Source organism: Choristoneura fumiferana, chromosome 21 (genome assembly GCF_025370935.1).
Source record: "Choristoneura fumiferana chromosome 21, NRCan_CFum_1, whole genome shotgun sequence".
In the NCBI taxonomy this organism is placed as follows: Eukaryota; Metazoa; Arthropoda; class Insecta; order Lepidoptera; family Tortricidae; genus Choristoneura; species Choristoneura fumiferana.
The window spans coordinates 1,858,253-1,873,577 of NC_133492.1; the positions used below are offsets into that span (position 1 = coordinate 1,858,253).

The 15,325-nt window shown below is 41.2% G+C and overlaps 1 protein-coding gene across 2 annotated transcripts in view; it reads left to right on the forward strand.

Moving 5' to 3' along the window:
- Positions 1 to 15,325, forward strand: part of LOC141439903 (ras-specific guanine nucleotide-releasing factor 1-like) — an 88,688-nt gene that overhangs the window by 62,410 nt on the left and 10,953 nt on the right. For both annotated transcript variants that reach the window (XM_074104354.1, XM_074104355.1), the window contains exons 14-34: positions 491 to 679; positions 1,911 to 2,012; positions 2,786 to 2,966; positions 3,216 to 3,286; positions 3,540 to 3,722; positions 4,988 to 5,050; positions 5,128 to 5,201; positions 6,729 to 6,813; positions 7,290 to 7,546; positions 8,356 to 8,528; positions 8,903 to 9,005; positions 9,219 to 9,289; positions 9,564 to 9,584; positions 10,872 to 11,021; positions 11,272 to 11,470; positions 11,714 to 11,811; positions 12,636 to 12,769; positions 13,302 to 13,450; positions 13,953 to 14,032; positions 14,158 to 14,275; positions 15,190 to 15,258. In XM_074104354.1, coding sequence (XP_073960455.1) covers positions 491 to 679; positions 1,911 to 2,012; positions 2,786 to 2,966; positions 3,216 to 3,286; positions 3,540 to 3,722; positions 4,988 to 5,050; positions 5,128 to 5,201; positions 6,729 to 6,813; positions 7,290 to 7,546; positions 8,356 to 8,528; positions 8,903 to 9,005; positions 9,219 to 9,289; positions 9,564 to 9,584; positions 10,872 to 11,021; positions 11,272 to 11,470; positions 11,714 to 11,811; positions 12,636 to 12,769; positions 13,302 to 13,450; positions 13,953 to 14,032; positions 14,158 to 14,275; positions 15,190 to 15,258 — 2,570 coding nt within the window. The remainder of the gene's footprint in view (positions 1 to 490; positions 680 to 1,910; positions 2,013 to 2,785; positions 2,967 to 3,215; positions 3,287 to 3,539; positions 3,723 to 4,987; positions 5,051 to 5,127; positions 5,202 to 6,728; positions 6,814 to 7,289; positions 7,547 to 8,355; positions 8,529 to 8,902; positions 9,006 to 9,218; positions 9,290 to 9,563; positions 9,585 to 10,871; positions 11,022 to 11,271; positions 11,471 to 11,713; positions 11,812 to 12,635; positions 12,770 to 13,301; positions 13,451 to 13,952; positions 14,033 to 14,157; positions 14,276 to 15,189; positions 15,259 to 15,325) is intronic.

Genomic DNA, 15,325 nt, shown 5'->3' on the forward strand with positions numbered 1-15,325 from the left:
AATTTTCATTAAAATGGAGCTTCCCCCCCCCCCCCGTCTAAAATCTAAACCGGTGTGTGGAAAAATTTGAAAAAATTCAAGATGGTAGTAAGTAAATAGCAGCCTAAGGTATAAAATATACCTAAACTTGGAAGATTCCGTATAAAATACGAAATCCTTAGAAAAATATTACTTTTTTTTTCTTTATGCCTACGAAACCCTATTTTGGGAGTGTCCGACACGCTCTTGGCCGGTTTTTTATTTAGTTCTGGTTTCGTTTTATAACTGGTTCAGCTATTTTCGAAATTAAGTTTCGAAATGATAATAAACATCAAGGTTTTTCTTTTTCAACTTTTTAAAATTGTTTCAGTTATTACAAAGATCCTAAGTATAAGGAGCGAACATGACGTTATCCAATCGTATCGGGAATAAAAGCTATGCACATTTTCCGTTAAGATTAAAAGCCACCAGGTATTCCATTTTTTCAGGTATTCGCTTTCCATTCTTTCAGGAACAATATCCCAAGTGGTAGGCAAAGGCCGCCGAGCGGCTCTGCAGGCCCGCCAAGCGTTCCTCTTCAGCAACCACCTGCTCCTCAGCACCAGGGCGACGGGAGGCCGTCTTCATCTCCCCCCAACTGGAAGACTCCCGCTGCATGATGCGCTGCTGGTCGAGGATCCAAGCACCCATGATGATGATGGTGAGAATGGGAGAATGACTGTCCTCTAATTCGCTACACTTGACAAAATAGGCTATATTATTTGAATGGAGCTTCGTCGGAATATAGCTATCATTGTAATACAAACTAGACTAATGTATTTCAATACAGAAATGTAAATGTTTAGATAGTTTATTGGGGGAATTCCAATATTGAAGACACTAATGGACGTTGTTTTGTTTACACCTCTAGGGTTAGAATTACACCTCTCCATTTCTTCCGTGAATGTCGTAAGAGGCGACTGAGGATAGGTATAGGTTAAGATATTATACCGTAGGCGACAGGCTAGCAACCTGTCACTACTGTACCGTTTTTGTCAAACTTAAAACCTAAAAGTGGCTCCGAAGCGGCAACGTTTCGTGTTGCTCTGCCTATCCCATTTGGGAATACAGGCGTGATGTTTGTGTGTGTGTGTGTGTGTGTGTGTGTGTGTTTCAAGTACCTATAGTGTCTTTAAAAATTCTTACTAGTCCATCAGTTAGTTGTTTAAGTAATTGATCTCAATTACTTAAACAAAAAAATGATGATGATATAGCCTCACAAAGTTCCACATGACGTCAAGCCGTGCCACACTTCCAAACTTTGACGCGTTTCATCTTTGTCATCTTTGACCTTATCCGACGACCATGACCACTCTGTCAAGGGAATATGTTTTCCCAGTAACGTGAATGTTCCATGTCAGATAATAGATGCCATGCCACTAAGATATTTTCCGACTTAGCTGGAAAAATATGCAAGTTGAAGTGGCAATGAGCCACATTGCTCGAAGAACAGATAACCGTTTGGGGAGAAAAGTCCTCGAGTGCCGACCACGAACCGGAAGATAAAGCGTTGGCAGTCCTCCTACCAGACTGTGAAGATTCGAGAAACCGGTGGATGCAAGTGGCGAGCTGTCGTTCATTGTGCCGTTCTAAGGGGGAGGCCTTTGTTCAGCAGTGGACGTCTTCCAGCTGATGATGATGATGATGATATTTTCTATTCATCTCAATCGCTAGTTTTTCGGTCATTCTAATTCATCTGTGCACCAGTCTAATTACTAATTACAGTGTCGCTTTTTTCCGCACCAGTGACACGGTAATTAGAATTGAGTGCATAGATGAAAGGCCACCATCCTTGTTTGAAATCTGAGCACTTAGTCTAAATATCGTGACCCTTTTGCAGGAAAAAAGTGAAACGGAATGGCCGTATTACACTTAGCTCATGCCATTTTCAGAATCTGCGTCCATCTGCTCTTCTCCAGGAGGTGACATCTACCAGGGGAAAGACTTCAAAATCCTGGTCGAGGTCAAGGGAGAACAAATTTGTGCTCACCTAGGTAAACTGTCATACCTATTCCAATTGTTTTTATATTCTTCTCTAAATAGGTACTCCATCAGGTAGCTTTTAACTTAACTCTATCTGATCTGGTAGCTATCTTTGATTAACATTTTGGCCTATACTTATATACGTTACGCAGGACGGGCATGATTAAGTTGACATTTGTCCCACATATACATTTATTTCTAGGTACAGTCAGCAGCATAAGTGGATGAGTAAGCGGTTATGGTATTCAAAATAATCTATACACGACTCTTCTTCCAAAATCTGCCAAATTTTGCCTGGAAGAAATCGCTCTGGAGCGATAAGGCCGTCTAATGCGTACCTTGGAAAATCTCTATATACATATACCTGTGTTTTCTGTACTGCTTAATATTTGTTGGTGTTCAATAAAGAGTTATTGTATTGTATTATTCAACCGCTGTCCTTGATGTAAATCAAACAACGGTTGCTCGGCGAATGACGATATATTTAAATTTGACACCCCTTTTATACTTCCTAGGAAAAATCTCGCCAGCGCGATTCAGGTTGATTTAATTTCCCGTACAGCGACATCTATCGACACATAAACTAATCAAAAATACATATTACGGCTATACAGTATTGTATTGTGTTGTACATAATAAGAGTGTTAAGATCATTCTGAGCACCAAAACTGCTCTTTCAGCGCTGCTAATTGTACTACGATTTTGTATTGAAATAACTAGTAAATGGTGTCACCAAGAGGTATCAACCATCCTGTTCATGGCTTCAATGTTGTATGCTTAATAGTGGCAGCAACCATCGAAGAGAAAGCCGCGTGGACATCCGAACTGGCGCAGTGCATGGAGAGCGCCGCGCTGACGGAGCTGCTGAGGGCCTGCGGCTCGTGCGGCGCGGCCTCCGCCTCGCTGCCGGCCTGCCGCTCCGACCGCGCACTCTTCACCGACGACGTCGACATACGGTTCAGCAGGTAACAGCCGGGGAAACTGAAACTGGACTCATAAATTGGATAGAACTGCAAATATTGACAACGAGGAACAACAACCCAATACTCTCTGAGAGAACGGAGTAAGTTTTGGAACCGAGGCGCTACGGTGAATGGCGTTTTCTTTGCGGTAAATGCGCAAACGTCTTGGTAGGGTTGAACTTGACTAGGTTATGTATGTATGTGGTTAGGAATATTTAAAATATTGTAAACAATTCTTTACGTTTTTACCAGGACGCTTAATTCGTGCAAGGTGCCACAGATTAGATCGGCTACTCCGCAACGGCTGCTACAAAGACTTACCGGTAAGTAATGACAAAATAATGTAATTTAATGACAAAAAAAACCTAACTACTACAAAAATAGCAATTCAGTCAATTAAGTCCACTTCCATTTCCACTTTGGATAGCTATGGTCAGCTTTTGCACCAGAAATGACTCTGAGCGGGGCTCCTCCCCGTTTCGTCTAAACCGTCGGCCAATATCTCGCACAAAACGCTTTAGTTTGCTTTATCTATGTGTAAATTGAAACATTCTACGCAGTTACTTTTATCATTAGATCTTCGCTTCCTATCCGTGGACTTCCTCAACACGTTCCTGCTGACGTACCGCGTGTTCACGGACGGTGTGACCGTGCTGGAGGCGCTCAAGCAGGTGTTCTACGAGCAGTCGCAACAGGAGTTGGAGCTGGCGCCACCACCAGACGCCACTAGGAAGACCAGCGCAGCGAGCTCCGTCTCCGGTAAGAGGATATTCCAATTGGTTCACTACTTAGTCGTTAGATGTTTTCTTGTTCCGTTGGGTGTCGGATAAAGCGACTAAAGGAAAATCCAGAAGACGATTAGCAGCGTCTTCAGCGTACACCAGGGTTTTTCAAAGTGGGGTACGTGAACCCCTAGGGGTTCGCTATTCGACGGTAGGGGGTTCGCGACAAGGTTTACGTGATGGTGGCTGCAAGACTGGCAAGATGATTAAAATTGGTTTTTGGAGTCTTTTTGTATTTGTTAACTCCAAATTTGTTACTTATTTGTTTTTATTTTCAGTCAGTTTATATTTAATAAGTTAGTTTCTCCAACAGCCAGTTTTATTACTTTCTTTTGGGGGGGTTCGCTGTCGTCTAGAAACTTTAACAGGGGTACGTGGAGCCATAAGTTTGAGAAACCCTGGCGTACACCATCAGCGTAATTTTGCGATACCCAAACTGTCTGTTGTTCATGTGGCGTTCTTAGGGGGAATTGGAAAGTCTTTGTTCAGGAGTGGACGTCTACCGACTAATGATGATGATGATGATGAGATTACTACTTTCTTTCTATGAACTTCACGTTCTTGCTAAAACACCGCGTATTCCTGGTTAGAGTGACTACCCCATACAACTGGGTACTGCTACCGGGGTGATTACTGAAGCGACTAAATTGTTACCTGCAGCATCAATGAAGTAAGATCTATCCGTATAGGGTGAAAGATTGTGGGGACGCTGGCACTTGGTATTTCTAGTCTAGTGCGTAGTGTGGTCATAAAATTAGTGCGTATTAATAATAATAATAATAAAGAAGATGAAGCCGTGGTGGCCTAGTGGTTTGACCTATCGCCTCTCAAGCAGAGGGTCGTGGGTTCAAACCCCGGCTCGCACCTCTGAGTTTTTCGAAATTCATGTGCGGAATTAAATTTGAAGTTTACCACGAGCTTTGCGGTGAAGGAAAACATCGTGAGGAAACCTGCACAAACCTGCGAAACAATTCAATGGTGCGTGTGAAGTTCCCAATCCGCACTGGGCCCGCGTGGGAACTATGGCCCAAGCCCTCTTGTTCTGAGAGGAGGCCTGTGCCCAGCAGTGGGACATATATAGGCTGAGATGATGATGATGAAGAATAATAATAAATTCATTTATTTGGCCCATACAATAAATACCTTACAGACTAACATACATATTTATAATCAATATTTAAAACTAATTGCTTATTGCTTGTGTAGTTTGAGTTCAACATCTTACCTGGTTCCTTTTTTCAGGATACGGATCCGAATTAAGTGAAAGGGACTGGCAATCGCGCTTTTGGAAGGCATCCAGAAAAAGTGAGCTATCATCATTATCAAATATAGAATATTTGTTTTTTTTAACAGTTTTTAAAATAAGGAATTTATTGTTACAGGTGAAGAGGACGAAAAACTGTCACCATATTTAATGGCTCCTTCTCGAAGAACATCGTCAATTAGCGTATGCAAGGTAAGGTTGTTAATATGACTTAGCTTAATACCTATTTATAAAAATACTTTAGAATAAATGCAGCACTGCATTGGGCCCCCTTATTGAGAACCATTTACTAAGTTCCGGACTGAATAGTTCGGATTAGTTGAGCACAATATTATATCCAAGTTTGAAGAAGAAAGAATAAGAGAGCCGAATTCAAAGCGAGAAATAATAACCTAACCAACAAAAAGTTGGAAAAGCCCTGACTTTGTCACTTTGAAGTTCAATATCTCAAAAACGGCTGAACCGATTTTGATGAAACATGTCTAAAAACCATCGCTAGAAAACCAGATTTCAAATAAAAAAACAGCATTCAAATCGGTCCACCCGTTTAAGAGCCACACGGTGCCACAGACGGATAGACAGGCATAGCGGTCAAACTTATAACACCCCTCTTTTTGCATCGGCGTTTAAAAACAAACCACTCGCTAACATTCATTACAACTTTGGCTTGGTCTGGCATGTTTGCGATGTGCCCTTATTACTTTCATAGCCAAATTGATCACATTTTGTTCACATTAGAGCATGTTATCAGCATCAGAGCTCTTTTAGTTAGTGCTGGGGGCCTACCACGCTCTCTTAATACGATTCAGTTTAGGCTCTAAACTGAACTGCATCGCTATTTCGTACCACGACGTTACTTTTGCGATTCAGTTCAAGCACGGTTCAGCGACAGCGATACAGACATTTTCACTCACTTCAAGTGGTTTTCGTACCATGACGCTTAACTTCAGTGTCAAGTTTAGCGATTCAGTATAAGTTACTCATTCTGACATTATTTTTGAATTTTAAGTGTTTTACTTGGAATATTTTTAAATTTCAAGAACTTTTAAACTTTTATTCAAGTTTTATAACTTTTCATAGGACATTGTGCTTCTTAACTCCTCATTGATAAAACTAATTTTTCAGTGAGAAAATAATATCGTGGATTAGTGACCGCGTAAACATTTTATTTGTAATCAACACAACGGTTGCTAAGAACACGGAATGACATAGAGTTATGGTTTTCCAAAATAAAGAGGTTTTAATATACAATATTTGGTTTGCATATAGCGGCATCCCTTTCGCGACTAAGCGTTTCAATTTCGGACCAGAGACAATATCGGTCTTTCATTCACTTGTATACCATTGAGACTCAGCTCTGAGAAATAAACGTCGTGGTACCAATTTCGACGATTCAGTTTAGGTGCCTAAATTGAATTGCTCTGCGTTTGGATCGTTTATGAAAAGATCATGGTAGGCCCCCTGTTTTATCGACAGAAGACTAAATATTTATGTGGCTATGCTCGTATTTGTCTCTATCGAAACAATTATACAAAAGGAACACACTCATTCGTCAATGATCATTATCAAAAATTATCCTGGCTATTTCCCTAGTTGATGACAGTCTTCCTGTTACTACAGCCACTCTCAGCAGTTTTACGTCACATGAATAAAAAGATACTTTTTCCGTCTGTCAATTATTCTCTCATTGTACCACTTATACATTCATGCTTACTGAAGGAGGAAGAAAAAGAGGAGAAGGACAACAGTCATTTGACCATCCCAAAGATTATGGCTACGTCATCTAGCAATGAAACTTTGAAAGGTCAGTACTTGCATAATAATCCATGGCTGTGAATTAAATGGGTTTAAAAAGTTACATAAACTAAGAGGGTAAATCTTAATAATATTAAAAGCATGAAATTTTGTAAGGATGAATGTTTGGATGAATGCAACAGGTTTGGATGGAATTTGGCTCACAGACTTTAGTTTGGATAACTTGACTAACTTGGATTAATATATGGGATAGGTACTTTAGTAACTACCTAACTCAGATTCTTCATACACGAAGGCGCGGGTAACCAACCAACGGGTACCTTTCGAACTATTCTTTCTGTTCCCTCTGGAATTGCGTTTTTCCGGGATAAAACGTAGCCTATGTCACTCTCTGGCTCATAAATTATATCTATGCCAAAAATCACGTCGATCCGTCGCTCCGTTTCAACGTGAAAGACGGACAAACATACAAACACACACACTTTCGCATTTATAATATTAAGTATGGATTCATTAATAATACAGGTACGTCTCCATCGTCACCTGGTGGCGTGAGTTCCGTAACTCTAGTAGGCACTCCGAAGAAATCCAGCCCCGAAGGAACTGACTCTAAGATCGAGAGCAAATCGCCTCCAAAAGACAACGATGCTGCTGCAGCTATCATGAAAGTGGAAAGCATAGAGCTAGTCGATCAGAGCGATGAGGATATCAAGTATAAAGAAGAGGAACCAGAGAAGACTAAGAAGAATGAAAAGTTCAAGATATCGCAAAGATTTTCCGAGGTCAGTGGTAACTCACTTAACAAGTGGGTTTGTTGAAGTCATCGTATACTCGTAAAATTAGACGCTAAGCGTTTGTTTAAAGGCTATGGTGGTGTTTTGTAACAAACATACTTTTAATTAAACTAAAAGTTTTATTTTATTTTATTTATTACAAATAAACTTACACAGTATAACAGTTAAACACTAAGGCACTGCGCAAGACAAGCACTGAGAAGAGAGAAAGAGGTTGAATGTCAATACAGTAAAACAACAATTCATATTTTTTTACACGTAAATAAAAGGTATAAAAAGAAACATTAAAAAAAAATTAAGTACAGGTGGACGAACGTACATCCATCATCTCACAGAACCTTAAACATTCATCACATACACAATTCCACCGATATTATGCAGAGAGACAAAATTCACTGAAGTAAGATTCGGCATACTACAGGGTTCAGTTCTAAGCTTTACGTTGCTTATCACCTTTTTAAACATATTATGCTGCCGAGACGTGAGTAGTTTTGTAAAAGAATTATAGGCATAGTCACCATCAACTATATCTCACACAACAAACTAACTAACTAATTTGGCTCAGGGACCCAAAGAGGGTCTGGCCTCCGAAACGAGAGCATGCCATCTGTCCCGATCATGCGCAGCCTCTTGCCAGTCGTCGACTTGAAGACCTGGACACTGTTCTCCCAGCGGTACCTGCACACACAACATAGCATGCATAAATATCTGATAGGACTCTATTTCTAGGGCCGGTGGACGTCAGATATTTTTGCACACCGCTGTGGCAGATAATAATACAGATGATCTGTCTACAGCGCGTGCGAACTATGTCGCAAAGCCCGCGGCGACTGTTGCCAGCTGCTACGTCGGCTTCCGAAGCCCGACGCCGCTCGGAGGGAGCGCGCGAGGCAGCGGCGGCGGCGGCCGCGGCTGAAGAGAGTCGCCGCGCGTCGGATACTGGCCGCTACACGCCACGGCGGTCTGTGAGGTAGGTATGACTAAAGGTTCAGTGGCAGTGCTTAGGGTGCAAAAGTGGAGGGGAGTAGCTATCTCTGATACTGTCAGTCAGCTACGTATCACAGAAGCCTGTGAGGAAGGTACGACTGCAAGCATATGATGAAAATCTACGGGGAAATTTCAAAATAAACCCAAAGGCCTACTTATTTTTAGTAGATAAGTATTAGAGATTTAGGGGCTGTTTCACCATCCATTGATTAGTGTTAACTGATGGTTAAATGTGATGCCGTCTATTCTAACAAAACAAATAGAGACGGCATCACATTTACCCGTCAGTTAACACTAATCAAAAAATGGTGAAACAGACCCTTAGATAAATATAATGTTCCAATGTTCTCCTAACAGTGAGCGCCGCTTCACCAACTCATCATTCAACAGCGAACGGCGCCGCTACTGGGGAGGATCCGAGCCCCGATCCTCCGTCACCTCACAGGTTTCACAAGTACAGGTAGATAATTTCTCAGATGTTCATGTTGTTAAAGTATTTATTTATTTGGGAAACAAACAACATATTTAAGGGTGAATATAAAGTGCACTGCAGATCTTTGCAGACCTACTATAACATTATTGAAAACAGTTTGGACAAAATTTGTTGATTAATCAGGTAGGATCTTAAGGTAGTGAAAGCCCATAGCAGTGCTAAAATTGTTTTTCCTTTTAGAATTATCGTCGTGAAACCAGCCAGTCTAAAGCCGGCGTCGTCATCACATCGTTCCGCCAGTCCCATAGGAGGTAAGACCATCTCAATGATATTCGTCTCTTTATCAATATCATCACCTCTCTATCCACAACTTTATCGATTTACTAATGACTGTTTAGCACAAATTGAGATCTTATTAAATTCTCAATGTTGTGGCATGTAAACTTTGTTCTAAGATTTTTATAGTGACGCTCTTGCACGCCAGTTAGAGGCACATGACGGGTACCCGTGACGGTAGAGTAGTCACGAAAAAAAAAAATTAGATTTTTCCAAAATGCTCAATAATAATTGGTATTCGTTTAACAGCTTCGGAAAAGACCCGTTGTGGTGAGTCATTGAGAGGTAACTCGTAGAAAGCAGGCTGCTAGAGCTGCCGTAGAGGACGATTTTGGATTTGCTTTTCCTAGAGTTTTTTTAGACCTTTGCCCTTTTTAAGATATTTGTGTATGGACCTCGATTGATGTAGACAAGGGCACACCGAGCCACACTTTGAACAAAACTCACCACACGTTTTACTCTGATCTTGAATTCTTTTACTTTAGTCACACCACGTCCGAAGTGACCAAGATTTCCTCACTGTCATCTGGTCTTGCCACTTCTCAATCACTGTACATTGACTCTTCTACATGGTCATTAGTCATTGTCATCACTACTATACCATCCATGACTTCTTCAAAACCAGAAAACAACGACAAGCTTTACTGAACTTTCAACTCAAGTTTGTAAAAAATATGATTTTTTAATAAGTAGAACTTATTGTGTCTAATATATTTTTGGTCGATGCAAATGCCATAAATAATCCTTTACGTTATTTGCATCTTGGCTGTACTAAAATTTTTAATCTGTGTAAATTTATGAATTGTCTATTTACTCCAATATTTTAACGATCGATATAATGTGTTTTATAAATTTTTGAGAACTAAAAAATTTAAGCATGCACATTAATTCAATTTGTATTTATTTCACTTTTTCTATCTATTCGTCTTTTTCTCTATGCATGGTAGTTAGTTCACAATGTGTCGTTACAACTTTTAATTTTATTTAACAACTTTATATTCTCAATCCGCCTAAAACTAACTTTCTTCACCTTATCTTTTGAATTCTCCATTAATCAAATTATATCTATACATACCGCATTTTCATACTCGTCTATATCTATTATTATATAAAACTAATTAAAGAAGTCGGCAAAAATGACTGCAATGTAAAGTACACAGTTTGAATGATTCACGTCAAAAATATAAAGTTCATTTACTATTATCTAAATGCACGACCTACTCCTTCACGGAAAGTGAATGTTTCGCTACTGGTGTCGTTTCTACAAACTAATGATATGCCAATACCATTGAAGCAGGTCATAATGTCAAATATTAATGTACGTAAAACGTTTTCTAGCTACTTAACTTGCACTCACCCTGGCTACAAAATGTCAAAGTATTGTCTACTAATGATCATAATAACAATACACTATAATTTCCGTCGTGTACCATTCATTTGTTTTACTCAACTTCGCCACCAACTTCGGTCTCACTCGCACCCTTATTATTCCTTTTTAGCCTCCTTATATCCCTTTCTTTTACTAGAGCCACCTTAATCTGGTGCTTCTGTATCTAGGAGCAGTACCTCGACTGCAGCCGTTGCGTTCGCAGTGGCCACGTCGGCGTCTTCGAACCCCCGGTCACCTCCCACTACGTCACCGCCGCAGACCAGACGCGATTCTGTCATCTCTACAGCTGCTACTATGAGAGTTCTTAACGTCTTAAGGTTAGAAATATTTATCCATCTTATAAAATAACCAATTAGGGGGCTGTTTCACCACCCATTGCCTACTTTAACTGACGGATAAATGTGATGAAGTCTCTGGTTGTTTTGTCCGAATAGACGGAGACGGCATCACATTTATCCGTTGAATAAAATTAAACAATGGGTGGTGAAATAGCCCCTAAACATCAAAATTGTCTAGCGTTAATGAGTATCCCGAGAGTTTTTGATGTGTGTATAAACATCGTTATAGGCATTGGATCTCCAAGCACTCCTCCGACTTCTGGGCCGACGAGCGTCTCCGTGGCCTGACCATGGACTTTCTGAAGGAGATCGAGGGCAGTCCAGGGTTGCTGCCCGCAGAACACAAGGCCGCTGCTCAGCTGCTGCGACTACTAGAGCGATCGCCTGATAGAACTGTGGACCTGAAGGCGCTGTTTGCTCCTCCTCCTGTAAGCCACTAATTCATCATCATCATCATCATCATCATCAACCGGAAGATGACCACTTCTGAATCCTCCCCCTTAGGACGCCGCAATGAACAACTCGCCACTTGCATCCGGTTGTCCATCACGATGTCGTCAGTCCACCTTGGTGGGTGGCCTCAAAATTAAAGTCCGATGATTCAACATCATGACATGCGCATTATAAATACTTAGCTTGAGGAATTAATTACAGTGTTCGATTGGTTCCAGGTGCCAACCAAAGAGAGCGTGGAGACACTGTCAGCTCTAGAAATCGCTGAGCAGATGACCTACCTTGACTACCAGATCTTCAGTTCCATCCACAGCGAGTACGTTTGCAATCCTTACTTCCTACTAATATTATAAATGCTGCCAATGCTGCTACTAATGTTGGTTATATAAGATGGTTGGGGTAATTATTTCCGATCTTAATCTGGTCCTGGCGCTTCGCCAACTGCTGCCGCGGCGCGCTTGCTTTCTCTCGCTTGACTCACGCGTTGTGGTCGCAACTTACCTAACTACAACTTTTCCTTTGTGTATTTAAGCCAGAGTTGATGTATGTGTATCTATTTTACCAGCTAATAAACCATTCTTATTAATTCTTTCCTCGCTTCGCTAGACATCGTCTTTAATTCTCGGGGACCTTAAATTGACAGTAAAATCGACATTACCGAAACTTCTTTAAAGTAGTGTCAGGTGGTAGGACCTTGTGCAAGGGCCGCCTGGATTCCTACCACCATCTTGCTCGCTAAACCTGCCGTGAAGCAGCAGTGCTCGCACTGTTGTGTTTCGGCGTGGAGAGTAAGACAACCGGTGAAATTACTGGCACTTGAGGTATCCCATTCTAGACCTCTTTTGGTTGGCAACGCATCTGCAATCCCCTGGTGTTGCAGGTATTTATGGGCGGTGGTGATCTGTTACCATCAGGAGACCCACTTGCTCGTTTGCCATCCATTCGGATTAAAAAAAAAAAGTAGGAAAAATTTGGCCCTTTCTGCTGGTTACACGAGGAGGAACAAGGTTTCATTTCTCATTTGCATATTTGAGAAATTTCCTGAAGGCAAGAAGACCATAGGTCATACTGATTAGACTAGCACGGCTTTTTAGAAATTCGGGATATAGAAGAGTAGTAAGAGTAATTTTCACATTTTAGAGAGTTCCTCGGTCAAGCGTGGACGAAAGCCGATAAGGCCGACCGGGCGCCCCACATCCTTCTCATGACGTCACACTTCAACCACATCTCCAATCTCGTCATATCGGAGATCCTCAAGAAGTACACGCTAGCAGGTACGTACCACGTACCACTATAACAGAGTATAGGTCATCAGCTGGAAGACAACCAAAATATCGCACCTTAATATGTAGTGAGTTGATATGTACATCTGATACAATCCCTCGGAATCTAAGCCATAGATAACTAGATATCTATCATCTTGTACCTACCTAATGACTAAGTGTTACATAAGTTTATTTATATATTGCTGTGTATTAACTATTTATATTTGTATAAAGCGTGTAGTACATTATGTGCAGTTACTTTTATGTGTTTTTATGTTCTAATCTGCTGTTGTAAATTGCATCACCTGCTGAAATCTAGTCTTTACGTCTTTCTGTTGAAGAAGGTTGCTTGAAGGGGATCGCTCTAAAGCGATATGGCTGCTTATTCCTTAACATGTAGTTTCCTCTCTGTTTTCTGTATCGCTAACTATTGTGGTGCACAATAAAGAGTCATGGTGTTGTTTTGCATAACTTGATTTTAAACCATCTCTTCTCGACGTTTCTCCTACTGCTCATCTGGCTTCTTGGATTGAAATCACAGGTCGCGTAGCAGCTATAGAGAAGTGGGCAGCGGTGGCAGACATCGCTAGGTGTCTGCACAATTTTAACGGGGTGCTGCAAGTGTGCGCCGCCCTGTCCAACACCTCGGTGTACCGGCTCAAGAAGACCTGGGAGAAAGTGTCTAAGACAGTAAGTTCAATCATCACGACTAAATGCGAAAATTTGTAAATCTGCTTGTTTTTTTGTTACCTACTTTTCGCGTCTAAACCGCTGATTTAGATGAAATTCGGTAACAGATAACTTGGTTTTTTGGATTCTTTTTGTGTTTTTTATTTCAATTCCAAATTTTTACTCAGTTCAGACACTTTAAAGAAGGTTCTTACGGGGAAAAAACTAAGAAACTTGCGCAGAAAATTATGGCATTTAAGAAAACTCCACCACCATTAACAACAATAAATTTTATCAGTTGGTAGTGACCGTCTACTGACTGATATTTATTATGATCATGATGATGTGATGATAATAATAAAGATGACTAATTCCAGTTGGTGGTGGCAAATAAACTGTAAATGATTCAATTGAATAAACTTGAAAACCATAATTTTACTTTAGACTAATTTAATATTTGGATGTGTAGATTGCTCTATATAGCCTCTCCTCATACCTCCCAATAGTTAATTTTCTTTTTCAGAGTAAGCAAACTATGGAGAAGATGCAGACAATAATATCATCCGAGTGCCGCTTCCGGATCCTGAGAGATGCCCTCCACAGGTTTTTACTCAAATGTTTTTTGTCAAATCAAATACCAGGAACACATCAGAGGAATGAAGAGACAGATATATTGTTTAATCATATGCCAATACTGTTAAGGAGTCACTGAGCCATTTAAATTTCAGGTGTGACCCGCCCTGTATCCCGTACCTGGGCATGTACCTGTCTGACCTCTCTTTCATCGACGAGGGCACGTCCAACTACACACCTGATGGGTTGCTCAACTTCTCTAAGATGCGAATGGTAGGTACCCAAGGGCCTACACGCTAGCCGACGCTGACGCGGTTTGCACGGGGCAGAGGCGTCTTTACCTATAGTGCAGGGTGTGCGTTGCACACGGGCGCAGCGTTGTTAGGGGCGCCGGCCGCGGCAACTTTGTATCTATTGCATTTTGACCGCGCGCTTCCTAGATAGCGCTTAAGTAATAATTGCACACGGGCGCTACATGGACTAAAGACGCCGCTGGCACGGGGCGGGTGGACGCCTGCTGAACAATTAGTATGAGCGGCGCTTCTGCGCGCGTCGCTTGCATAGGATTACTTCTGCACCCGCGCCAACTAGCGTAGACCCTAACATCTGATGTGGTTGTAAAGAAGAGGGTCAGGGTCGGTCAAGGAACGTGTCGGACACGCCCGAAATAGGGTTCCGTAGCCATTACGAAAAAATTAAGTAATATTTTATTGAATCAGGCGTTACTTTGCGGAGGTCCATATTAATGAACTAAAAGAATTTCCTTAGTCACCCGCGACCTTACGATAGCTAAGCTTATGCAAAATATGCGTGTTCATGCAGATCCTCCACCTCCACACTGTAAGAACACACACAAATCTCACAAACCCATCTATCACCACCACCACACTACACTGACGCGTTTCGAACTCAACCAGAGTTCATCTTCAGAGTGACACAACCGTAAACCATGCTACCAGTTGTTAGACTTGTGTGATTTGTGTGTGTTCTTGCAGTGTGGAGGTGGAGGAACTGCATGAACACGCATATTTTGCATAAGCTTAGCTATCGTAAGGTCGCGGGTGAGCAAGGAAATTCTTTTAGTTCATTAAGTAATATTTTTCTAAGGATTTCATATTTTGTACGGAATATTTCCAAGTTTATACCTATATTTGCATGTGGATATGTATTTTTTTTATGATTTGTAGATCGCTCACGTGATTCGAGAAATACGGAATTTCCAGCAGACTCCATACAAGATAGACCACATTCCAAAGGTATGTACGATGATTCTTCTAACCGTTAGAAGAAGACACATAGCGTTAGAATTTATATCGCTCTACG